The sequence below is a fragment of the Pseudophryne corroboree genome, chromosome 2 (assembly GCF_028390025.1).
Source record: "Pseudophryne corroboree isolate aPseCor3 chromosome 2, aPseCor3.hap2, whole genome shotgun sequence".
Lineage (NCBI taxonomy): Eukaryota > Metazoa > Chordata > Amphibia > Anura > Myobatrachidae > Pseudophryne > Pseudophryne corroboree.
The window spans coordinates 129,059,568-129,086,121 of record NC_086445.1 but is presented as its reverse complement, the minus strand read 5'-3'; the positions used below and the strand labels follow the sequence as shown (position 1 = coordinate 129,086,121).

The following is a 26,554-nucleotide window of genomic DNA, read 5'->3' as shown; positions in this document are numbered from 1 at the left end:
TAGTCACTGCAGGCTGGAATTATGGGAGTGTGAGTGGTGACACTGGACAGAGCACAGGGCTCTGTGGGTGGCACAGTCGCTTCCTCATGGTCCTTGCTTCTTACTAGCAGGACATCTGGAATGGCACCCTGCAGCCAGTATTGTTGTGGCAGTGCTGCCTGGCTGTCTGCACAACTGCACGGACACCCCCAGGCAGTGCTTTATTTCCCGGTGCTGGCGGCCCTGCCCCCTCCTTGCTACATTATGATGTCATGCATTTAGGGGGTAGGGCCGGCAGAGCTATTTCACATACAAGCACCACCTGTTACAGCTATAGTTTATATAGTATTCCCTTTGGTGCAGTTTCTGCAAGAAAGAGTTATTATGAGATCCTCTGAGATACATACTGTTTGGCAGAGTCACTCTGTACGGCCGCTATGTTATTCTTCAGATCGACGACCACAAGGCAGGTTGGGAAGGAACATCCGTCTCCCTGGCTGTAGGAAAACAGAGCAGATCAGTTATTAGATAAATGAAGGATAATTACAGCAGTGAGGACAGCCCAGTGATGTGTGCCACACTCTTCCCGCTCCTGCCGGACTGGTCTCTTCCAGACAGCAATAGCCCCATTTATCAATGAAACATAACCCCTTTAGCACTCACTAAAGGGGTTACTGCCTACTTTCACTATTCAGCAAACAGTGGTAGACTAAACTTACCGCTGTTTGCCACTGTACCGCTCTCGCCATCTATAGATTGCCCGCAATGCGGACCAAGCACTGCCTTTTCAGCTTCAGCGAAGCCTTGCGGGCATTGCTGGATTCCCGCCGGGTGATACTGTCATGCTCACATGCAGACTGGATGTCACGCATGCGCATGACTTAGAAGCCAGAGGCTGGCAGCATTAGGCTGCTAGCAGCAGAGCGGAGGATGCCGATGAGAATGGAGACAGCGCTGGACCTTGCCAGAGAGGACCGGCATGCACAGGGGCAATTTCCTGGGGAACCCTGTGGAACTACATCCTGCGAAGTGCAGCTCATAGGCTACTATGGGAAGATTGCAGTAGCAGTGGGGGCCAATATCAGGAATGCTTCACATTCCCAATATTGATTGACATCTGGCAGTACTGCATACCCCCATAGAAACCTATGGGGGATGTGGCTGCCGGTGGAAATGGAGATACCTGCTGCGATCCCGCCTTCTTACATTGCAGGGATACAGAATATTTGCAGCTAGCCCCCGAAAATGGGTGTTTTCGGGGACATAATCGCAAATGTTATTTGATAAATAGGCATCTTACTTAGGGCCACATTGGGGGAACTCCAGACCAAACACATGGGCAAACTATATGTTCCCCCTCCACACCCCATCACCACAGGGTCACAGACAAGACTGGAGAGGTGAGGTAGCGAGGGGAGGGCAACTGCCACTGGTTTACACAGTCACCTGTAAGCCCTCATCTGCTCTGTGGTCCCTAGGCCCTGGCATCTGCAATCCTAATATAAGGACACTGTAAATACTCTTTCTGCCTGTGGCACTTGTTTGTACATTACCAGCGTACCTGGTAAATAGAGGCAGCAGCCAATATCTCTTTTCCTTGCCAAATATTTCTCTGAAGTTGTTGTTTATGTGGAGTGGAAAACCTTCTCTTTGTGGACAACATCCGAAACCAGCCTTGATGGAGTCTAGATTGAGAGCAATATAGAAAATAAGATTTTACACTTACCGGTAAATCTATTTCTCGTAGTCCGTAGAGGATGCTGGGACTCCGTAAGGACCATGGGGAATAGACGGTCTCCGCAGGAGACACGGGCACTTTAAGAAAGACTTTAGACTCTGGGTGTGCACTGGCTCCTCCCTCTATGCCCCTCCTCCAGACCTCAGTTAGAGAAACTGTGCCCAGAGGAGATGGACAATACGAGGAAAGGATTTTTGTTAATCCAAAGGCAAGATTCATACCAGCCACACCAATCACACCGTATAACTTGTGATAAACTACCCAGTTAACAGTATGAACAAACAACATAGTCTCGGTCCAAACCGATGAACTATAATAATAATAATAATAATAATAATTTTATTTATATAGCGCTCTTTCTCCAATAGGACTCAAGGCGCTTAACAGATACACAGCATAATATAGTACAGAAAAATAATGAAGTACATTTTTCATAAAATACAGAAACATGAAGATACTAAAAGAGATACTATGGAAATGCTTGAGTAAACAGGAAAGTCTTGAGTCTACTTTTGAAGGATTCTATAGTTGGGGCCTCTCGCACTGTGCTGGGAAGTGAGTTCCATAGAGTCGGAGCCGCATGACTAAAAGCTCGACCCCCAGATGAATTACGGTAGATTCTAGGTACTGCTAAAAGTCCTTCATCTACAGATCGCAGTAATCGAGTGGGGCAGTATGGGATCAGAAGCTGTTTCAGGTACCTTGGGCCTTGGTCATGTAATGCTTTGAAACTCAGTAAGCCAATCTTGAAGAGGATTCGCCATCTTACAGGCAGCCAGTGAAGGGAGTAGAGGATGGGTGTTATGTGGCTGGAACGGGGCTGGTTGGTTAACAGCCTGGCAGCTGTGTTTTGCACCAGCTGTAAGCGTTGCAATTCTTTTGCTGGTAGACCAAGGTAGAGGGCATTACAGTAGTCTAATCGAGATGATACAAATGCATGTATGACTTTTGGCATATCATCTGAGGGAATTAAGTGCTTGATTCTGGCTATGTTCCTCAGGTGAAAGAATGAGGATTTGATTGTGGCTGATATCTGATGTTTAAGTGTCAAGCCATCATCCAGGACAACGCCAAGATTCCGCACATGATCACTGGTCTGTAATTCTGAATCCCCGAGTGTAAGTCCAGTTGGTTGGCTATGCTGCAGTCTTGTCCTTTGATGTTGCGGTCGTATTATAAGGACCTCTGTTTTATCCGGGTTCAGTCGCAGCCAACTGGCGCTCATCCACTCCTGTAGTTCAGCTAGACAGCCATTCAGGGTTGCTACTGGGTTATCAGTGCCCGGAGCAAAGGACAAGTACAGTTGTGTATCATCTGCATAGCAGTGGTAGACCAGGCCATGGCGCCTGATTATTTCGCCCAATGGGAGCATGTATACTGCAAAAAGCATGGGGGATAGTATAGAACCTTGTGGGACACCACATGGCAATGGCACTGGTGGTGATGAGTATAATCCAGATGATACTCTCTGTGACCTGCCTGTGAGAAATGATTTGAACCAGTTTAGGACTGTGCCATCCAGACCACAGAAGTGTATCAGTCGCTCAATCAGAAGCCCGTGGTCCACGGTATCAAATGCTGCCGAGAGATCCAGAAGGATTAATATTGAACAGTCACCTCTGTCTTTTGCCATCAGAAGATCATTTAACACACACACCAGGGCTGTTTCAGCGCTATGTCTTCTCCTGAATCCTGATTGAAATGGATCATAAATATCATGGGTTGTCAGGCGAGTTTCCAGTTGATTTGCAACCACTTTCTCAATAACCTTTCCTAGGAAAGGAAGGTTTGATACCGGTCTGTAGTTGGACATGCAGTCGGGATCTAAATTAGGTTTTTTAAGAAGTGGTCTAACAATTGCTTCCTTTAGGGGTCCAGGAAAAATGCCTGTCTGCAAAGAGCATTGAACAATTTTTGCAAAGACAGGACCGATTATATCCGTACAACCTATTAGAAGCTTGGTTGAGGCTGGGTCCAGACCACAGGTGGTGGGACGCAAAATCCGAGCAATTTCAGCAGTGTCCTTTACATCCACTGGGTCAAAGCTGGTCCATGAAGGCAGGTAGCTTATATTGGCAGGCTTTGTAGTTTGGCTCTCCTTTGATGGCACTGTGGATATTCCAGCCCGGATGGTGGATATTTTATCTGCAAAGAAGTTTGCAAACTCGTTGCATCTTGCTTGGGAAAGGGTCTCATCAGTCTGCAGGCATGCTGGCTTGCACAGCATCTCCACTGTGCGGAAAAGTTGAGCTGGCCTATTGTTTGCTGCTGTGATCTCATTTGACAGGAACTGTGATTTCTTGCGAGTGATTGTCGATTGATATTCTTCGTTATGCTTTATTAGTTTTATTTTGTCATCCACTAGGTTAGTCTTCCTCCATCGTCTTTCCAGTCTACGCCCCCTTTTCTTGAGCTCACTAACACTGTTGTCGTACCATGGAGCTTGACGATGTGGTTTACGAGGTCTTATACGCACAGGGGCGATAATATCAATTGCAGCCTTAACATCCCTATTATAATAACGGACTAGGGAACAGGGATCTTCACAGGCACCCAGTATAGCAGAGAGATCCATATTTGCTGCAAGAGCCTGGGGAGTCATACCCCTCCTTGGACGGTATCTGGTCAACTCCACGGGCAGAGATCTTATTTGAGGGGTTGCAACTGAGAACCAGAGGGAGTAGTGGTCTGACCAGATGACTGGGTTTATTTTTAGGTCAGTGACTTCTAATCCAATCTGAAAGACAAGATCAAGAGTGTGACCACTTTTATGTGTGGCAGAGGGAATTATCTGTGTGAAGCCCAGACCATTCATTGTGCACAGGAGGTCTTGGCCAAGGCGTGAGAGCTCATCATCCACCCATGCATTGAAATCCCCGAGGATGAGCCATCTTTGATGTTCCAGAACCAGGCCAGCAACAGTGTCTGCAATTTCTTGTAGAAATATCTTTCCATCTCCAGGTGGCCGGTAGATGAGAAGTACTCTGAAACCTAATCCTGTCGAACTCTGGGCAGCAATGCACTCAAATGAGCGAGTAGTTTCAATAGGGTGGACCCTAAGTTTAAGTTCATTTTTGAAGCAGATAGCCACCCCGCCACCCCTGCGGTCCAGTCTTGGGTTGTGGATGACAGAGTAGTTTGTTGGTACCGCAGCCTCTAATATAGGTGCTGCATTTTCATCTAGCCAGGTCTCTGTAATACAGGCTAGATCTGCAGATTCAATAAGGTCAGCAATTGTTGCAGTCTTGTTTCTTATAGATCTGGCATTACAAAGGACTGACCTGATTGGGCATACCAGAGGGCCTTCCGTTTTCTTTATGTTAATTGCAGGAGCTCTGGGTATGGGGGTCACAAAGCGAGAGTTGACAGTTCTGTCCTTCCAAACATAGGGCCGTCTTTTGGGTATTACTTCTATTTGATTGTTCTTTGTGTATGGGGGTGAGCAGGTGGGCAAAGGACGTAGATGGTTACCGGGGGAAATAAGTTTCCTGCCTGCTCGCTTCCCACGAATGCGCCTGTTTTTTCTTTTTAAAATGCCAAGGGATTGGAGAATAGAAGCCTGTGATGGTGTGATAGGAACTGCAGAACGTGGTGGGCGGAGTGAAAGAATGAAGCTGGAGCAATATGTATACATTTGGTCATCAATGACAGATTACTATGAGTTTGAGCTGCATATGATGATGAGAGAGGGAGAGAAAGCAGTGTTTTTTTGTTTTTGTTTTTTTTTCTTCCTTTTTGTGTTTTGTTTTCCCCCAATCGGTATTTGGTCCAAAATTCTAATGGGTTTATGAACAAAGTTATTGCTATAACCTATTGGGTATATTTGAAGCAAGTGATAAATAAAATAGCTGCTGATTTAATCAATTATCCTAGCATAGGCAGACTTTTGGGAAGGTGTTAGAAGCCAATTCCTACTGTGTAGGTGTGAAAAGTCTCAGTGTGAGAGGCCTTTGAAGTAGGTTTCTTGTGTGTGGGGGGAAGTGATAACATGTCCTGGGAAATGGATCCTGAGTTGAAACAGTGAGCCTTCAGCAATTCAGAGCCTGAATATACTGATATTAGTAGATTAATGCAATAAGTCAGTTATTAGTTGCTCAGAGAACAGAGGTGGATGATGTCTTAGTGAGGGGCTAGATGTAGCCAAAGATAGGTTGTAATCCACAGTACCTTATCTGGGCAATGTAACCCTTATGTAAGCAATAACTATATACAAGTCTTGCAGAAGAAGTCCGCACTTGGGACGGGTGCCCAGCATCCTCTACGGACTACGAGAAATAGATTTACCGGTAAGTGTAAAATCTTATTTTCTCTAACGTCCTAGAGGATGCTGGGACTCCATAAGGACCATGGGGATTATACCAAAGCTCCCAAACGGGCGGGAGAGTGCGGATGACTCTGCAGCACCGATTGAGCAAACAGGAGGTCCTCCTCAGCCAGGGTATCAAACTTATAGAATTTTGCAAAGGTGTTTGAACCCGACCAAGTAGCAGCTCGGCACAGCTGTAGTGCCGAGACCCCTCGGGCAGCCGCCCAAGACGAGCCCACCTTCCTAGTGGAATGGGCCTTAACCGATTTTGGAACGGCAATCCTGCCGTAGAATGCGCCTGCTGCATCGTGTTACAGATCCAGCGAGCAATAGTCTGCTTTGAAGCAGGGCCGCCAACTTTGTTGGCTGCATACAGGACGACCAGTGCTTCTGTTTTACTGATCCTAGCCGTTCGGGCCACGTAAATTTTCAAAGCCCTGACCACATCAAGGGACTCGGAATCCTCCAAGTCACGTGTAGCCACCGGCACGACAATAGGTTGGTTCATATGAAAGGATGAGACCACCTTAGGCAGGAACTGAGGATGGGTCCGCAATTCCGCTCTATCCATATGGAAAACCAGATAAGGGCTTTTATGTGATAAAGCCGCCAATTCCGAAACTCGCCTAGCCGAAGCCAAGGCTAACAACATGACCACCTTCCAGGTGAGATATTTCAACTCCACTGTCTTAAGTGGTTCAAACCAATGTGACTTAAGGAAACTTAACACCACGTTAAGGTCCCATGGCGCCACTGGAGGTACAAAAGGAGGCTGAATATGCAGTACTCCCTTCACAAAAGTCTGTACTTCAGGTAATGAGGCCAATTGCTTTTGAAAGAAAATGGATAAGGCTGAAATCTGAACTTTTAATGGAGCCTAATTTTAGGTCCAAATTCACTCCAGTTTGTAGGAAGTGAAGAAAACGGCCCAGGTGGAATTCTTCCGTAGGAGCATTCCTGGCCTCACACCAAGAAACATATTTTCTCCATATTCGGTGATAATGTTTAGATGTCACGTCCTTCCTAGCCTTTATTAGCGTAGGAATGACCTCATCCGGAATACCTTTTTCCGCTAGGATCCGGCGTTCAACCGTCATGCCGTCAAACGCAGCCGCAGCAAGTCTTGGAACAGACAGGGACCTTGTTGTAACAAGTCCTGCCTTAGAGGAAGAGGCCACGGATCTTCTGTGAGCATTTCTTGCAGATCCGTATACCAGGTCCTTCGTGGCCAATCTGGAACAATGAGAATTGTTCTCACTCCTCTTTTTCTTATTATCCTCAACACCTTGGGTATGAGAGGAAGAGGAGGAAACACATATACCGACTGGAACACCCACGGTGTCACTAGGGCATCCACCGCTACCGCCTGAGGGTCTCTTGACCTGGCGCAATACCTTTGTAGCTTTTTGTTGAGACGGGATGCCATCATGTCTATTTGGGGTAGTCCCCACCGACTTGCAAACTGCGCGAAGACTTCCTGATGAAGTCCCCACTCTCCCGAATGCAGAGCGAAGTAAGATCTCCGCTTGACGTAGGGCGTTGTATATGGCCCTTAGTTCCAGGATGTTGATGTGAAGACAAGTCTCTTGACTTGACTAAAGTCCTTCGAAATTTCTTCCCCGTGCGACCGCTCCCCAACCTCGGAGGCTCGCGTCCGTGGTCACCAGGATCTAGTCCTGAATGCCGAACCTGCGGCCCTCTAGAAGGTGAGCACTGTTTAGCCACCCCAGGAGAGATACTCTGGCCCTGGGGGACAGGGTGATCCGCTGACGCAATTGAAGATACGACCCTGACCATTTGTCCAATAGGTCCCATTGGAAGGCCCTTGCCGTATGGAATGGCTTCGTGTGTTGCCAGTATCTTTCCCAGAACTTGAGTGCAATGATGTACTGACACTTGTTTTGGTTTCAACAAGTTCATGACTAGAGTCATGAGTTCCTGCGCTTTTCCCTTCGGAAGAAAAACCCTTTTCTGGTCTGTGTCCAGAATCATGCCCAAGAAGGGCAGAAGAGTTGTAGGATTCAGCTGCGACTTTGGAATATTGAGAATCCAGCCGTGTCGCTGTAACACATTCAGTGAAAGTGATACGCCGCTCAGCAACTTCTCCCGTGATCTCGCTTTTATGAGGAGATCGTCCAAGTACGGGATAATTGTGACACCCTGCTTGCGCAGGAGCACCATCATTTCCCCCATTACCTTAGTGAAAATTCTCGGGGCCGTGGAAAGCCCAAACGGCAACGTCTGAAATTGGTAATGACAATCCTGTACCGCAAATCTCAGGTACGCCTGATGAGGAGGATATATGGGGACATGCAGGTATGCATCCTTTATGTCCAGAGATACCAAAAAATCTCCCCCTTTTAGGCTGGCGATGACCGCCCTGAGTGATTCCATCTTGAACTTGAACCGTTTTAAGTAAAGGTTCAGGGGTTTTAAATTTAAAATGGTCTGACCGAACCGTCCGGTATCGGAACCACACACAGAGTTGAGTAGTACCCCTGCCCTCTTTGAAGCAGGGGAACCCCTACCACCACTTGCAGACACAATTTTTGAATCGCATGTAACACTATCTCCCTTTCCAGGGGTTGTTTCGGTAGGGCCGATTTGAAAAAAACGGCGAGGAGGCACTTCTTCGAATTCCAGTTTGTAACCCTGGGAAACAATTTCTATTGCCCATGGATCCACCTGTGAGTGGACCCAGACGTGGCTGAACAGTCAAAGACGTGCCCCCACAGGAGCTGACTCCCTCAGGGGAGCCCCAGCGTCATGCGGTGGATTTAGCAGAGGCTGGGGAGGACTTCTGTTCCTGGGAACTAGCTGTGTTGTGCAGCTTTTTCCCTCTGCCCTTACCTCTGGCAAGAAAGGACGAACCACGTGCTCTCTTGTTTTTATTGGAACGAAAGGACTGCATTTGATAATGAGGCGCTTTCTTAGATTGTGAGGGAATATATGGCAAAAAATTTGATTTACCTGCTGTAGCCGTGGAGACGAGATCCGAGAGGCCCTCTCCGAACAATTCCTCACCCTTGTAAGGCAACAACTCCATATGCCTCCTTTAGTCGGCATCACCTGTCCATTGCATGTGCCACAGGACCCGTCTAGCAGAAATCGGCATAGCGTTGACTCTAGAACCCAGTAGACTAACGTCTCTTTGGGCATGTCTTATATATATATATATATAAGACAACATTTTTTACATATAAATATATATATGTATATATATATATATATATATATATATATATACTAGGGACAATAACATGGTATCCTTATCTAGGGTTTCAATCTCCGCTGATAAGATATCTGTCTACGCTGCTACAGCGCTATAAACCCATGCCGACACAATCGCCGGTCTGAGTAGTGTACCAGAATGTGTGTAAATGGACTTCAAAGTACTTTTACCGCATGCTATCTGCAGGATCCCTGAGGATAGCTGTAAAGTCAGCGCTACCTTTTTGGGTAAACGTGTAAATGCCTTGTACACCCTAGGGGAAGATTCCCATCGTATCCTGGCCCCATAAGAGAAAGGATACTCCCTGAGAATTCTTTTTGGGAAGCTGCAGCTTCTTGTCTGGAGATTCCCGCTCTTTTTCTTCATGAGAGGAGGGAAATTTACCTCAGCTTTCTTCCCCTTAAACATGTGTACCCTCGTGTCAGGGACAGAGGAGTCATCAGTGATAAGCAAAACATCTTTTATTACAATAACCATATATTGAATACTTTTCTGCCAGTTTGGCTGTACTTTGCATTATCGTAGTCGACACAGGAGTCAGACTCTGTGTCGATATCAGTGTCTATGATTTTGGATAGTGAGCGTTGTGAGACTCTGAAAATCTCTGTGACATAGGGACAGACATGGGTAGATTCCCTGTCTGTTCTCTAATCTTTTGTGTAATAATTCATCTTAGCCCTTAATTTCACATATCCAATCCGGCGTCGGCGTTGTCGACGGCGACACCACACACACACACATTTGCTCCATCTCCTCCATAGGATAGCCTTTTACCTCAGACATGTCGACACACACGTACCGACACACCACACACTCAGGGAATGCTCTTCTGAATACAGTTCCCCCACAAGGCCCTTTGGAGAGGCAGAGAGAGAGTATGCCAGCACACACCCCAGCGCAATATGACCCAGGAAAAACACAGCAATTTAATGTTTACCCCGTAGCGCTGTTATTATTATCTGCGCCGAAATATGTGCCCCCCCTCTTCTTTAAAATCCTCTCTTCTACCGTGGTATAAGCAGGGGAGAGTCCGGGGAGCTTCCTCTCAGCGGTGCTGTGGAGAAAAACATGGCGCTGGTGAGTGCTGAGGGAGAAGCCCCGCCCCCTCGGCGGCGGGCTTCAGTCCCGCTAAAAGTGTAAAATTGGCGGGGGCTCATGCATATATACAGTGTCCAGCTGTATATATGCTCTCTTTTGCCAAATAAGAGGTTTATATTGCTGCCCAGAGTGCCCCCCCTGCGCCCTGCACCCTTACAGTGACCGGAGTATGTGAGGTGTATGGGAGCAATGGTGCACAGCTGCCGTACTGTGCGTTACCTCAGTGAAGCTCACAAAGTCTTCTGCCGCCTTTTGAAACCTTCTTTCTTCTCATACTCACCCGGCTTCTTTCTTCTGGCTCTGTGAGGAGGACGGCGGCGCGGCTCTGGGACGAACGTCCAGGGCGAACCTGTGTTCCGACTCCCTCTGGAGCTAATGGTGTCCAGTAGCCTAAGAAGCAGACCCTATCATTTAAGTAGGTCTGCTTCTCTCCCCTCAGTCCCTCGATGCAGGGAGTCTGTTGCCAGCAGTGCTCCCTGAAAATAAAAAACCTAACAAATATACTTTCTTAGCAGGAAACTCAGGAGAGCTCCCTGCAGTGCACCCATCTGCCTCTGGGCACAGTCTCAAACTGAGGTCTGGAGGAGGGGCATAGAGGGAGGAGCCAGTGCACACCCAGAGTCTAAAGTCTTTCTTAAAGTGCCCATGTCTCCTGCGGAGCCCGTCTATTCCCCTTGGTCCTTACGGAGTCCCAGCATCCTCTAGGACGTTAGAGAAAACATGATAAGATCATAAAAAAGGGTGCACAGAATAAGGGGGCAGATGTATTAACCTGGAGAAGGCATAAGGAAGTGATAAACCAGTGATATGTGCAAGGTGATAAAGGCAGCAGCCAATCAGATCCTAACTGTTAATTTACATAATGGAGCTGATTGGCTGGTGTCTTTATCACCTTGCACATATCACTGGTTTATCACTTCCTTATTCCTTCTCTAGGTTAATACATCTGCCCCAAGGTGCTGTAACGCATCGCAACCAAGCAGCTGTATTAGTATTAGTAATGTTAGGGACCCATGTGATGAAGTCACCTGGCCGCGGTACATGGGCCCGCATATTTGCGCAAATGTATGCTAAGAACTTCAATTATACTCCATGTTAATTGTGACGGTTTATTTCAATTATTTTTACTATTAGTGTTCTTAGTGCTAAGAGTGTACATCTGCATCTCTCTTCCTCCAGCATACTACTGTGTGGTGTAATGTGAATAAAGGATAATACTGTGCAATGTGAATAATGGACAATACTGTGTGGTGTAATCTAAATTGGTACTATTCTGTGCCAACGTCCTTTCCACATGAAGCCACCCCCTTATATTTTCTAGGCGTGCACTGGCCCTATTTAAAGCATGGGGGGCCAAAGGAAACTTTTGCACTGAGATCCACAAGTTCTAGAAGCAGCCCTGTCACCAATTTAGGATTTTTAAATATTTTTTCTTTTTAAATGTAACATGCACCTAATTCAGTACAGAAGAGGGGGCGCCAAAAACTACCCTTGCTCCGGGCACCATGGCACCTAGCTACACCTCTGAATAGACCCCTAACAGTCAATACATCAATCCCTGAGCAGCTGGGAGACTGAGACTGGAGAGCTGCAAGAGACTGTCAGAGTGTACTGTAATAAGCTGACCATGGGCAACCACAGGGGAAACCACTGCCTGGGGAAGCCACCTCCTCTGGGAATCAGGTCCCACACTGTGCACTTGAATTATGCAGTATACATATGTTGCCTTATACTGCACATGACTATGGTATATTCTCTACAGTGCATTGCTGTTATTAATCTGGTACATTATCATGCATGCACTAGCAGTATTTACTATATATATTTATCAAGGGGCCCAGCCCATGCTTTGTGGCGGATGGCCACACCCACTCTGGAGGCTGGCCGCACCCCTAAACACAGGCCTCTAACACTGCATTCTCCTGGTGTGCCCTTCGTTTCCCAGTCTGACACTGGGCAGGGAAGACTGGTGACTGCTGACAGCACTGCTACTACAGAGCTGTCAGGAATATAGGAGAGAGGTATGAGACTGTCCTGGTTGCCCATGCCTCACTGGCAGAAGTTGCTGAGTACTGCCCCTAATTAGTCACGCCTCACAAACCCAGTTATAACTCACCCTGACAGCTATGCCAGGCACACATAGTACATAGTAGCAGGGCCAAATGTTTTGCAGCTTACTAGCCATTTATATAAATGTACTTGCTTTGTTTACTTATGTAACTTAGCCATGTGGTTAGAGAAGCACCTCTCCACGATCCACTATACACACTATTGCTGGGCAGTGTCAGTGTTGATGCGGCCGTGGGAGACACGTCACTTCCGGCGGCGACGCACTTCCGCCGGAAGTCAGGCGCCGAGCAGCGCTAAATGTAAACAGACCACTGTGTTTTGATAACAGTGGGTCTGTGTAACAAACCGAACTGGAAAAGATACTGTGGCTAACAGACAATCACCACCACTCATCCAAGGCACCATATCTTTAAACTTATTAAGTATTATACTACTTCCGGTTTCGCCGAAGACGCAAACCGGAAGTAATTTGCATAATTAAGTACTAATCGATGTGGGTATAAATAAGACCTCACTACAGTATGATGTAATCTCCTGATGAAGCCCTAAGCCAGGCGAAACGCGTTGAGAAACTGAACTACCGACTTGCCGACCTACCTTTGCCGACATTTATGTCATTTAAGCTAAGCCATATATTTTTATATATATTTTTTGTATACTTAAATAAATTTGAACTTTTCTTATATGAATTATTGATTGGAGCATTGCTATATTATCCAAAGGTTTCCATATGACCACCACCCTCTGATGAGGACCAGGATACAAGTATTTATACTGACATGCACAAATTATTACTTTATCTGGTACGCATGTAATTTTATGTGAGACGTAAAATTTGACACTATTTTCTGAGTAATTACTACGCTATATAGCGATTCCCTGTCTCCTGACTCTATCTAGATTTCGACAGAGACGTGGACTAAAAGACCAGGGGATCGATAGGCATTGAGTCAAGCCGTAATCCGGTACGCAATATTATTCTTGCGTGTGACAAAAACTAATTTAAAGGATACTACACTATAGGCGCTCTGTTGTTTCTTCCTCTATTTTCAGATTCCCCTTTGGGCTACGCATACCTAGTGGCACTTTTTGAAGAACTGAGCAGCCACCCGTTAAAACGGGGAAAGTGTGGACTGTTTGGCAATTAAACCAAATACAAGTTTTGGAAGAACTCATTTATTGGATTGGTCATTTGACCAAATTTATTTGTGACTTTAGATTGCACTTTTACAGTAAGGAACTTCGCATAATCTGGACAAGCGCACTGATTTACTCATTTACAATATTTCTGGCTACAGGCCTATTAGCATCCTGCGCGAGAAAATGTAAAAGCGCCCCCCCCCCCCCCCCCCCCCCATATGTGCGCGCCTTCGGCATGCACGCGCTCCTGGAAAAGTGGGTGTGGTCTCCTGGGAAAGTGGGCGTGACCTCGTAACTTTATATCATCAAACTATAAATATATTTTCACACCCCCTCTACGCACACAATTAGCAGCCTTACACATAACATCCACAGTAGTGTTCCTTACACACAATGTCTCCAGTATAGTGCCAGATACACATAATGTGCAGTGCCAGCTACACATGACATGCCACGCAGCAGTGCCAGCTACACGTGACATGCCCCCCAGCAGTGCCAGCTACACGTGACATGCCCCCCAGCAGTGCCAGCTACACGTGACATGCCCCCCAGCAGTGCCAGCTACACGTGACATGCCCCCCAGCAGTGCCAGCTACATAAATGGCCACACAGTGCAAGAAATGTCCCCACAGTTCCAGATACATAAATGCCCCCACAGTGCAGATATGCCCCCACAGTGCCAGATACATAAATGCCCCCAGTGCCATATACATAAATGCCCCCACAGTGCCAGATACATAAATGCCCCCACAGTGCCAGATACATAAATGCCCCCACAGTGCCAGATACATAAATGCCCCCACAGTGCAGATATGCCCCCACAGTGCCAGATACATAAATGCCCCTACAGTGCAGATATGCCCCCACAGTGCCAGATACATAAATGCCCCCACAGTGCAGATATGCCTCCACAGTGCCAGATACATAAATGCCCCACACAGTGCCAGATACATATATGCCCCACACAGTGCCAGATATGCCCCTAATGCCAGATACTCTTGTCCCCACAGTGCCAGATGTGCTACCAATGCCAGATACACATGTCCCATGCCCCCAGTGCCAGATACACATGTCCCATGCCCCCAGTGCCAGGTACACATGTCCCATGCCCCCAATGCCAGATACACATGTCCCATGCCCCCAGTGCCAGCCATGTCCCCAGTGCCAGATATCCCCCCCCCCCCCACCTGCCCCCGTGCTGCTCACCGCAAGTCTGCTCCTGTGGGTTGAGGCTGCTGACCGTGCTGCTTTGTAGCCCTCAATCTCCAGCGGCCGCTTCAACTAGGCGCCGGCCCGCAAGCCAATCAAAGCTCGCGGTCCGGCAGCCAATCAGCCTCAGCTGACGGACCGCGAGCTCTGGTTGGCTCACGGGTCGGCGCCGGTTGGCGGGAGCGGGGGAGACAGACAGTGCAGTGCTGCAGGGACGGCTCCAGGCTCCAATATGGCGGCCAGAGCTAGCGGCGCCCATTAAGTGCGGCGCCCTGTTCGGCCGCTCTATTGGAACATGCCTGGAGCCGGCCCTGCTTAGTAGCATATGGATCAAGGGGGTATTCAGCTCCTTTTAGTAGTGAGTCACAGACAAGGACAACCTGCAGCAGGAACAGCCTGGGGAGGGGACGGCCTGAGATTTCCAGTCATGACAGTAGCTGACCAATAACTACGGGGTCACAAAACAGTATACAGTAAACTATTACACCTTATTCCATTGTTTTATCATTTTACATATTATGAAGCCCCATGCCCATTTCCTGTGAGACACAGTAATAGAAACTCGGAGGCAGAACTCCAGAGGGTTACAGGTAGAAGTTCCTTCTATAGCAAGTTCCGTACACCTAGTGAGTGACCATCTGCGCTTCCCAAGTGTTGATGGAGTAATATACCTATCCAAAGTCCAAACTAGTGTGGCTGGATCCACCTTACCCCACATGGAAATGGGAAGAAATAACTTCCTGTATAAATCTTTTTCTAATTTTGGCACTGCACGCCTGGTGTATATCTTTGGAAATGCATCGAGTGTATGAAAGCACTGCAGTTTATAAGGGCAGCATGTCTGTGTAAGACTGAAATAGGAAATCATGTGCAAAATTAGTATTTGGTGTGAGAAGGTGTTACCTTGACCACCGCATTCCTCTGCTTGAATGCTTATCAGGTAGTCTCCTCTGTGTGTACGTTGTATTCTGATGTACCATCTTTTAACCCTGGGTATATCATCACTACCACTGTCCTTTTAAAGGCTGCATATACGCAATAAACACTACTTTTCCTACAAGACTGTAACCATGTGACATACACATACAGATAATAGCTAACACTCTAATTTCATTAATCTATCTATCTATCTAATCCCTTAGACATCCTGGTATGCCTCATTAATGCCGTTACCTATAGTGGACATGTTCTTCGCTAGGAGCCAGGAGTGAAAGTGCAAGAAGGGCAAGTTATCCAATAAGAATATGATGGACACCACAAGCAGCAAGATGAGGTTGACTTGTGCTCGGAGGGTCAGAGTGCCATTCTGCAAGGGGTAGAAAAATTGTTTTTATACTGAATTATATGCAATAGAGTCTAAAACGTTGAAAAATCATCCAAAGTATTACCAACACTAGTCCTCAAAGCCTGGGCCAGAGGTTCTCAAATGTGGTCCTCAAGGCACCCCAACTGTTGAGATTTTAAGTTTATCTATGTTTGGCCACAGGTGACTTAATTAGCACCTTAGTCAATTTGTATAAACCATCTGTACAGAGCCATGGATATACCTAAAACCTGGACGGTTGGTGTGCCTTGAGGACCGAATTTGAGAACCTCTGGCCTAGGCTCTTAGCAGCAATATCAGGTAGACAAATAGCATGGGGATGCAGAGGCAACGGAGTCGGCTGCGGCCGGGCTCCTGCTCTGTAGGGGAGCACCTTTCCTCCTGTTCCGTGTTCAGGGACACCATTCAGTTAAGTTAATTGACAGTCACCGCTATCTCTTCCGTGGCTGACTCCTCTCCCTCACTAGTCCCTGCACCTTACAAGTCACACCCTCTTTATTATAGATGCACATTTTAAAAGTGTCATACCAAGGATTAGAACCCATGACTTAAACACTGGAAGCAGGCACGTTACCGATGCAGCAATTTGCTCCTGTATAGGAAGCATGAAAATTCTAACTATATGAAGTCACTTCTCTGACAATTACAAGTAACTTCATAAAGTTAGAATTCTCAGGCTTTTTATACAGGAGCAAATATCTCCATCTGTAAGGTGCCTGCTTCCAGTATAAAAGGACATGGGTTCTAATCCTGGGTAACACACTTGTTAAATAATTGTTAGAGAAATAATCAGCATTGTGACGACTGGGCAGATCTATGAAGTTTGTGGCTACACACTACATATATCTGCCTAGTTGCAATGGTTTTGAATTGACAATTATGATTAGCTTCATATAATTAGAATCCGCAAGCTAGCTATGCAGGAGCAAATAGCTTGATAAGTAAGGTGTCTATTTTCCGTGTAACAGGTCACGGGTTGCAATGCTGTGTATGACTGTTAAGAATTGAGTGATTTAAAATAAATGACACTGAAATGTAAATATACATACTTTTTTTTTCAGAACACTCCATACACACGCACACACACACACACACACACCCACACACACCCACACACACACACACACACACACACACACACACACACACACAAACACACACATATTATATATATATATATATATATATATATATATATATATATATATATATGTATATAGGTGGAAAGAAATCGGCGGCACTCCAGGACTTCCAAGTAGTAAAAGATGTGTATTAAAACATCACAAAATACAAAATGTGACCGACGTTTCGGGGACCGTAGCCCCTTTTTCAAGGTGTATGTGATGGGTGCAGAAAGCTTACCTTATATGCCGTGAAATACCCGCCAAAGGTGATGAGGACAGACGCCTCTGGCCACTCCGTCTCCGCTGCGCTCCCTGGACTTCCGGGGTCCGCTACGGATGACGTCACGCGTCCGTGCGTCGGGTTGCCATAGTAGCAGCCGCCGCGTCAGATCGCGCTGGCTGGGGCTGTCAGATAAAGAAATAAACAAGTGAAGTATGTTAAAATACGGAACATCCTTGCGATATACAGTTGATCGAGCTTGACCTAATAAAGCAACGTGGCAAAACTCATTATCGTGCAAGAACATGGGAAGGGAAACATAGTGAGGGGAGTGCTGTGTTTATAGTAGTGGAACTGTAAACATGATGATAGCGCACAACCTATATTATATCACATGGACAGCTGTCGCAAACATATTTGCTCTTGCTGGAAAAGAAATTGTTGTAAAAGTTATTAATTATGATGAGTTAGGTGCATAAATGTCCAATCATGGTTACACTCCACAATACATACTGGCTGAAGCCCCTATATCGAAACACCACTAGGTGTGGACAGATTACCTAGTCACCATATAGACGGAGACACCATCAATTGAACACAAAGAGTGGTAAATGATAGGCAGTGGAACCCCGTCTATCTCCTGTACGCTGGGGTATTTTTTGGAAAGTCCGTCTTGTTCAAGCCTTCAAATGTCCCACATGATCTGTCCAGTTAATGGAGAGAGTTCCAAGCAATTTTTTTTTTATTCAGACCCATGGGGCTTGTTGTGTTGAGTTTGAAGATCCATCTCGCTTCCAATCTGAGGAGTTTCCCTCCTCTGTCTCCCCCACGTATAGAATCTGGTACATGGTCTATGATGATGTGCTTGAAGGAGTTAAGTGGATGTCTCATCTCGGCAAAATGCCTGGCTATTGGTTGGTCTATTTTCTTACCAGTCAGGGCTTGATTGATGGCTGATCTGCGTAGGGCCATACGTTCTCTGGCTGTCCTAATGGTTTTACCCACATAGCCTTTGCCGCATGGACATACAATTAAATAGACTATGTATTTGGAGGTGCAGGTTAGGACATGTTTTATATGTCCCACTTTCTCGGACGGGAAATTTAAAGGAAGACCCAGTCAGCATATGTGTACATGTAGTGCACCCCAGGCACCTATAGCACCCAGGGAGTTTCGTTAAGAAATTAGAAGAGGGTATGTTGCTAAACCCAGTTATATCCGAATGGACTATGCTATACTTTATATTCCTTCCTCTCATGAAGTAAGACATGGGTCTCTTGGATCTGAAACACTTGAGATTCTCATCTGTCGCCACTATAGGCCAGAGGGCTCTGACTGCTCTCTGAACCACAGGGCTAGATGTAGTGTATGTGGTCTTCCATGGAATCACCTGATGGGCTGCTTCTTTGGTCTTGGTGGACAATATGGACCCTCTGTCCATTGATAGGACTTCTTCCTTCTGATATTTTAATAGGGACAAATCATATCCTCTCTGGACAAATTTATGGACTACCAAATCAAGTTGGGCCGCCAATGTTGCTCGTTCACTATTGATCCTAGCTGTTCTCAGCATTTGGGACTTTGGTAGTCCTTTGATCAGGGATTTTGGGTGATGGCTGTTAGCCCTTAAAAGGTTATTTTTATCAGTCGGTTTTGTGTATACTGTTGTGGATATGACCTGATTCGAAAATACTATATGGATATCCAGATAATCGGCCTCTGTGTCACTACATTTAAAGGTGAACTTAATCGGTGAGTTACTGGAGTTGATGTCTCATCAATTGTATGAACTTGTCTTCACCTCCTGTCCACAACATGAAAATGTCGTCTATGAATCTTGTATATAGCAAAATATGCTCTGATATACTGTCATCATTGAAGAAAAATGTATTTTCTTCCTGGAACATAAAGATGTTTGCGTAGGACGGGGCAACTGAGCTCCCCATGGCACAGCCCGACTGTTGTTCATAAAATTTCCCGTTAAAAAGGAAATAATTTCTCCGCAGCGTCAGTTCCAGTAATTGTAAGAACAACCCATGTCCGATGCAATTACTGGAACTGACGCTGCGGAGAAATGATTTCCTTTTTAACGGGAAATTTTATGAACAACAGTCGGGCTGTGCCATGGGGAGCTCAGTTGCCACGTCCTACGCAAACATCTTTATGTTCCAGGAAGAAAATAAATTTTTCTTTAATGATGACAGTATATCAGAGCATATTTTGCTATATACAAGATTCATAGACGACATTTTCATGTTGTGGACAGGAGGTGAAGACAAGTTCATACAATTGATGAGACACATCAACTCCAGTAACTCACCGATTAAGTTCACCTTTAAATGTAGTGACACAGAGGCCGATTATCTGGATGTCCATATTGTATTTTCGAATCAGGTCATATCCACAACAGTATACACAAAACCGACTGAAAAAAAATAACTTTTGAGGGCTAACAGCCATCACCCAAAATCCCTGATCAAAGGACTACCAAAGTCCCAAATGCTGAGAACAGCTAGGATCAATAGTGAACGAGCAACATTGACGGCCCAACTTGATTTGGTAGTCCATAAATTTGTCCAGAGAGGATATGATTTGTCCCTATTAAAACATCAGAAGGAAGAAGTCCTATCAATGGACAGAGGGTACATATTGTCCACCAAGACCAAAGAAGCAGCCCATCAGGTGATTCCATGGAAGACCACATACACTACATCTAGCCCTGTGGTTCAGAGAGCAGTCAGAGCCCTCTGGCCTATAGTGGCGACAGATGAGAATCTCAAGTGTTTCAGATCCAAGAGACCCATGTCTTGCTTCATGAGAGGAAGGAATATAAAGTATAGCATAGTCCATTCGGATATAACTGGGTTTAGCAACATACCCTCTTCTAATTACTTAACGAAAGCCCCTGGGTGCTATAGGTGCCTGGGGTGCACTACATGTACACATATGCTGACCGGGTCTTCCTTTAAATTTCCCCTGTCCGAGAAAGTGGGACATATAAAACATGTCCTAACCTGCACCTCCAAATACATAGTCTATTTAATTGTATGTCCATGCGGCAAAGGCTATGTGGGTAAAACCATTAGGACAGCCAGAGAACGTATGGCCCTATGCAGATCAGCCATCAATCAAGCCCTGACTGGTAAGAAAATAGACCAACCAATAGCCAGGCATTTTGCCGAGATGAGACATCCACTTTACTCCTTCAAGCACATCATCATAGACCATGTACCTGATTCTATACGTGGGGGAGACAGAGGAGAGAAACTCCTCAGATTGGAAGCGAGATGGATCTTCAAACTCAACACAACAAGCCCCATGGGTCTGAATGAAAAAATTGCTTGGAACTCTCTCCATTAACTGGACAGATCATGTGGGACATTTGAAGGCTTGAACAAGACGGACTTTCCAAAAAATACCCCAGCGTACAGGAGATAGACAGGGTTCCACTGCCTATCATTTACCACTTTTTGTGTTCAATTGATGGTGTCTCCGTCTATATGGTGACTAGGTAATCTGTCCACACCTAGTGGTGTTTCGATATAGGGGCTTCAGCCAGTATGTATTGTGGAGTGTAACCATGATTGGACATTTATGCACCTAACTCATCATAATTAATAACTTTTACAACAATTTCTTTTCCAGCAAGAGCAAATATGTTTGCGACAGCTGTCCATGTAATATAATATAGGTTGTGCGCTATCATCATGTTTACAGTCCCACTACTATAAACACAGCACTCCCCTCACTATGTTTCCCTTCCCATGTTCTTGCACCATAATGAGTTTTGCCACGTTGCTTTATTAGGTCAAGCTCGATCAACTGTATATCGCATGGATGTTCCGTATTTTAACATACTTCACTTGTTTGTTTCTTTATCTGACAGCCCCGGCCAGCGCGATCTGACGCGGCGGCTGCTACTATGGCAACCCGACGCATGGACGCGTGACGTCATCCGTAGCGGACCCCAGAAGTCCAGGGATCGCAGCGGAGATGGAGTGGCCGGTGGCGTCCGTCCTCATCACCTCATCACCTCATCACTAACACTATAACACCAAGATGGCTGCATCACCTTTTGCATGCTCCTGATCATCTCCATAAAACAGCTGAAATTCACCACAACTGACCTATAAATCATCATAAATATCCAAGGACTTACCTTTAACTTGTTCTACTCTACGCGGACATCTGATCAAAACCAACGGATTGCATTCCTGCGCTGAGATACACACGAGATTGAAACCTCTGCAACTCTCCACTTAGAAGTCCTTCAGTTTGGAATATACTGTGCTCTGATTGGACATCCCAGACAAGGTACTGTGAACTAGGGATGTGCACTTGAAATTTTTCGGGTTTTGTGTTTTGGGTTCGGTTCCGCGGCTGTGTTTTGGGTTCGACCGCGTTTTGGCAAAACCTCACCGAATTTTTTTTGTCGGATTCGGGTGTGTTTTGGATTCGGGTGTTTTTTTCAAAAAACCCTAAAAAACAGCTTAAATCATAGAATTTGGGGGTCATTTTGATCCCAAAGTATTATTAACCTCAAAAACCATAATTTCCACTCATTTTCAGTCTATTCTGAATACCTCACACCTCACAATATTATTTTTAGTCCTAAAATTTGCACCGAGGTCGCTGGATGACTAAGCTAAGCGACCCTAGTGGCCGACACAAACACCTGGCCCATCTAGGAGTGGCACTGCAGTGTCACGCAGGATGGCCCTTCCAAAAAACACTCCCCAAACAGCACATAACGCAAAGAAGAAAAAAAGAGGCGCAATGAGGTAGCTGTGTGAGTAAGCTAAGCGACCCTAGTGGCCGACACAAACACCTGGCCCATCTAGGAGTGGCACTGCAGTGTCACGCAGGATGGCCCTTCCAAAAAACACTCCCCAAACAGCACATGACGCAAAGAAGAAAAAAAGAGGCGCAATGAGGTAGCTGTGTGAGTAAGATAGGCGACCCTAGTGGCCGACACAAATACCTGGCCCATCTAGGAGTGGCACTGCAGTGTCACGCAGGATGGCCCTTCCAAAAAACACTCCCCAAACAGCACATGACGCAAAGAAGAAAAAAAGAGGCGCAATGAGGTAGCTGTGTGAGTAAGCTAAGCGACCCTAGTGGCCGACACAAACACCTGGCCCATCTAGGAGTGGCACTGCAGTGTCACGCAGGATGGCCCTTCCAAAAAACACTCCCCAAACAGCACATGACGCAAAGAAGAAAAAAAGAGGCGCAATGAGGTAGCTGTATGAGTAAGCTAAGCGACCCTAGTGGCCGACACAAACACCTGGCCCATCTAGGAGTGGCACTGCAGTGTCACGCAGGATGGCCCTTCCAAAAAACACTCCCCAAACAGCACATGACGCAAAGAAGAAAAAAAGAGGCGCAATGAGGTAGCTGTGTGAGTAAGATAGGCGACCCTAGTGGCCGACACAAATACCTGGCCCATCTAGGAGTGGCACTGCAGTGTCACGCAGGATGGCCCTTCCAAAAAACACTCCCCAAACAGCACATGACGCAAAGAAGAAAAAAAGAGGCGCAATGAGGTAGCTGTGTGAGTAAGCTAAGCGACCCTAGTGGCCGACACAAACACCTGGCCCATCTAGGAGTGGCACTGCAGTGTCACGCAGGATGGCCCTTCCAAAAAACACTCCCCAAACAGCACATGACGCAAAGAAGAAAAAAAGAGGCGCAATGAGGTAGCTGTGTGAGTAAGCTAAGCGACCCTAGTGGCCGACACAAACACCTGGCCCATCTAGGAGTGGCACTGCAGTGTCACGCAGGATGGCCCTTCCAAAAAACACTCCCCAAACAGCACATGACGCAAAGAAGAAAAAAAGAGGCGCAATGAGGTAGCTGTGTGAGTAAGATAAGCGACCCTAGTGGCCGACACAAATACCTGGCCCATCTAGGAGTGGCACTGCAGTGTCACGCAGGATGGCCCTTCCAAAAAACACTCCCCAAACAGCACATGACGCAAAGAAGAAAAAAAGAGGCGCAATGAGGTAGCTGTGTGAGTAAGCTAAGCGACCCTAGTGGCCGACACAAACACCTGGCCCATCTAGGAGTGGCACTGCAGTGTCACGCAGGATGGCCCTTCCAAAAAACACTCCCCAAACAGCACATGACGCAAAGAAGAAAAAAAGAGGCGCAATGAGGTAGCTGTGTGAGTAAGCTAAGCGACCCTAGTGGCCGACACAAACACCTGGCCCATCTAGGAGTGGCACTGCAGTGTCACGCAGGATGGCCCTTCCAAAAAACACTCCCCAAACAGCACATGACGCAAAGAAGAAAAAAAGGGGCGCAATGAGGTAGCTGTGTGAGTAAGCTAAGCGACCCTAGTGGCCGACACAAACACCTGGCCCATCTAGGAGTGGCACTGCAGTGTCACGCAGGATGGCCCTTCCAAAAACACTCCCCAAACAGCACATGACGCAAAGAAGAAAAAAAGAGGCGCAATGAGGTAGCTGTGTGAGTAAGCTAAGCGACCCTAGTGGCCGACACAAACACCTGGCCCATCTAGGAGTGGCACTGCAGTGTCACGCAGGATGCCCTTCCAAAAAACACTCCCCAAACAGCACATGACGCAAAGAAGAAAAAAAGAGGCGCAATGAGGTAGCTGTGTGAGTAAGCTAAGCGACCCTAGTGGCCGACACAAACACCTGGCCCATCTAGGAGTGGCACTGCAGTGTCACGCAGGATGGCCCTTCCAAAAAACACTCCCCAAACAGCACATGACGCAAATAAAAATGAAAGAAAAAAGAGGTGCAAGATGGAATTGTCCTTGGGCCCTCCCACCCACCCTTATGTTGTATAAACAGGACATGCACACTTTAACCAACCCATCATTTCAGTGACAGGGTCTGCCACACGACTGTGACTGAAATGACGGGTTGGTTTGGACCCCCACCGAAAAAGAAGCAATTAATCTCTCCTTGCACAAACTGGCTCTACAGAGGCAAGATGTCCACCTCATCATCATCCTCCGATATATCACCGTGTACATCCCGCTCCTCACAGATTATCAATTCGTCCCCACTGGAATCCACCATCTCAGCTCCCTGTGTACTTTGTGGAGGCAATTGCTGCTGGTCAATGTCTCCACGGAGGAATTGATTATAATTCATTTTAATGAACATCATCTTCTCCACATTTTCTGGAAGTAACCTCGTACGCAGATTGCTGACAAGGTGAGCGGCGGCACTAAACACTCTTTCGGAGTACACACTTGTGGGAGGGCAACTTAGGTAGAATAAAGCCAGATTGTGCAAGGGCCTCCAAATTGCCTCTTTTTCCTGCCAGTATAAGTACGGACTGTCTGACGTGCCTACTTGGATGCGGTCACTCATATAATCCTCCACCATTCTTTCAATGGTGAGAGAATCATATGCAGTGACAGTAGACGACATGTCCGTAATCGTTGGCAGGTCCTTCAGTCCGGACCAGATGTCAGCATCAGCAGTTGCTCCAGACTGCCCTGCATCACCGCCAGCGGGTGGGCTCGGAATTCTGAGCCTTTTCCTCGCACCCCCAGTTGCGGGAGAATGTGAAGGAGGAGATGTTGACAGGTCGCGTTCCGCTTGACTTGACAATTTTGTCACCAGCAGGTCTTTGAACCCCAGCAGACTTGTGTCTGCCGGAAAGAGAGATCCAAGGTAGGTTTTAAATCTAGGATCGAGCACGGTGGCCAAAATGTAGTGCTCTGATTTCAACAGATTGACCACCCGTGAATGCTTGTTAAGCGAATTAAGGGCTCCATCCACAAGTCCCACATGCCTAGCGGAATCGCTCCCTTTTAGCTCCTCCTTCAATGCCTCCAGCTTCTTCTGCAAAAGCCTGATGAGGGGAATGACCTGACTCAGGCTGGCAGTGTCTGAACTGACTTCACGTGTGGCAAGTTCAAAAGGTTGCAGAACCTTGCACAACGTTGAAATCATTCTCCACTGCGCTTGAGACAGGTACATTCCACCTCCTATATCGTGCTCAATTGTATAGGCTTGAATGGCCTTTTGCTGCTCCTCCAACCTCTGAAGCATATAGAGGGTTGAATTCCACCTCGTTACCACTTCTTGCTTCAGATGATGGCAGGGCAGGTTCAGGCGTTTTTGGTGGTGCTCCAGTCTTCTGTACGTGGTGCCTGTACGCCGAAAGTGTCCCGCAATTCTTCTGGCCACCGACAGCATCTCTTGCACGCCCCTGTCGTTTTTTTAAAAATTCTGCACCACCAAATTCAAGGTATGTGCAAAACATGGGACGTGCTGGAATTTGCCCATACTTAATGCACACACAATATTGCTGGCGTTGTCCGATGACACAAATCCACAGGAGAGTCCAATTGGGGTAAGCCATTCCGCGATGATCTTCCTCAGTTGCCGTAAGAGGTTTTCAGCTGTGTGCGTATTCTGGAAACCGGTGATACAAAGCGTAGCCTGCCTAGGAAAGAGTTGGCGTTTGTGAGATGCTGCTACTGGTGCCGCCGCTGCTGTTCTTGCGGCGGGAGTCCATACATCTACCCAGTGGGCAGTCACAGTCATATAGTCCTGACCCTGCCCTGCTCCACATGTCCGTGGTTAAGTGGACATTGGGTACAACTGCATTTTTTAGGACACTGGTGAGTCTTTTTCTGACGTCCGTGTACATTCTCGGTATCGCCTGCCTAGAGAAGTGGAACCTAGATGGTATTTGGTAACGGGGGCACACTGCCTCAATAAATTGTCTAGTTCCCTGTGAACTAACGGCGGATACCGGACGCACGTCTAACACCAACTTGTTGTCAAGGCCTCAGTTATCCGCTTTGCAACAGGATGACTGCTGTGATATTTCATCTTCCTCGCAAAGGACTGTTGGACAGTCAATTGCTTGGTGGAAGTAGTAAAAGTGGGCTTACGACTTCCCCTCTGGGATGACCATCGACTCCCAGCAGCAACAACAGCAGCGCCAGCAGCAGTAGGCGTTACACGCAAGGATGCATCGGAGGAATCCCAGGCAGGAGAGGACTCGTCAGAATTGCCAGTGACATGGCATGCAGGACTATTGGCATTCCTGGGGAAGGAGGAAATTGACACTGAGGGAGTTGGTGGGGTGGTTTGCGTGAGCTTGGTTACAAGAGGAAGG

General features: G+C 46.8%; 1 protein-coding gene across 1 annotated transcript in view; it reads right to left on the bottom strand.

Annotated features, from left to right (window-relative positions):
- Positions 1-361: 361 nt before the first annotated feature.
- The window catches only part of LOC134990547 (palmitoyltransferase ZDHHC20-like), a 154,805-nt gene continuing 128,612 nt past the window's right edge, over positions 362-26,554 (bottom strand). The window contains exons 7-9 of the mRNA XM_063950694.1: positions 15,946-16,078; positions 1,541-1,664; positions 362-476 (exon numbers count right to left, since the gene is read on the bottom strand). Of these exons, the coding sequence (XP_063806764.1) occupies positions 362-476; positions 1,541-1,664; positions 15,946-16,078 (372 nt within the window). The remainder of the gene's footprint in view (positions 477-1,540; positions 1,665-15,945; positions 16,079-26,554) is intronic.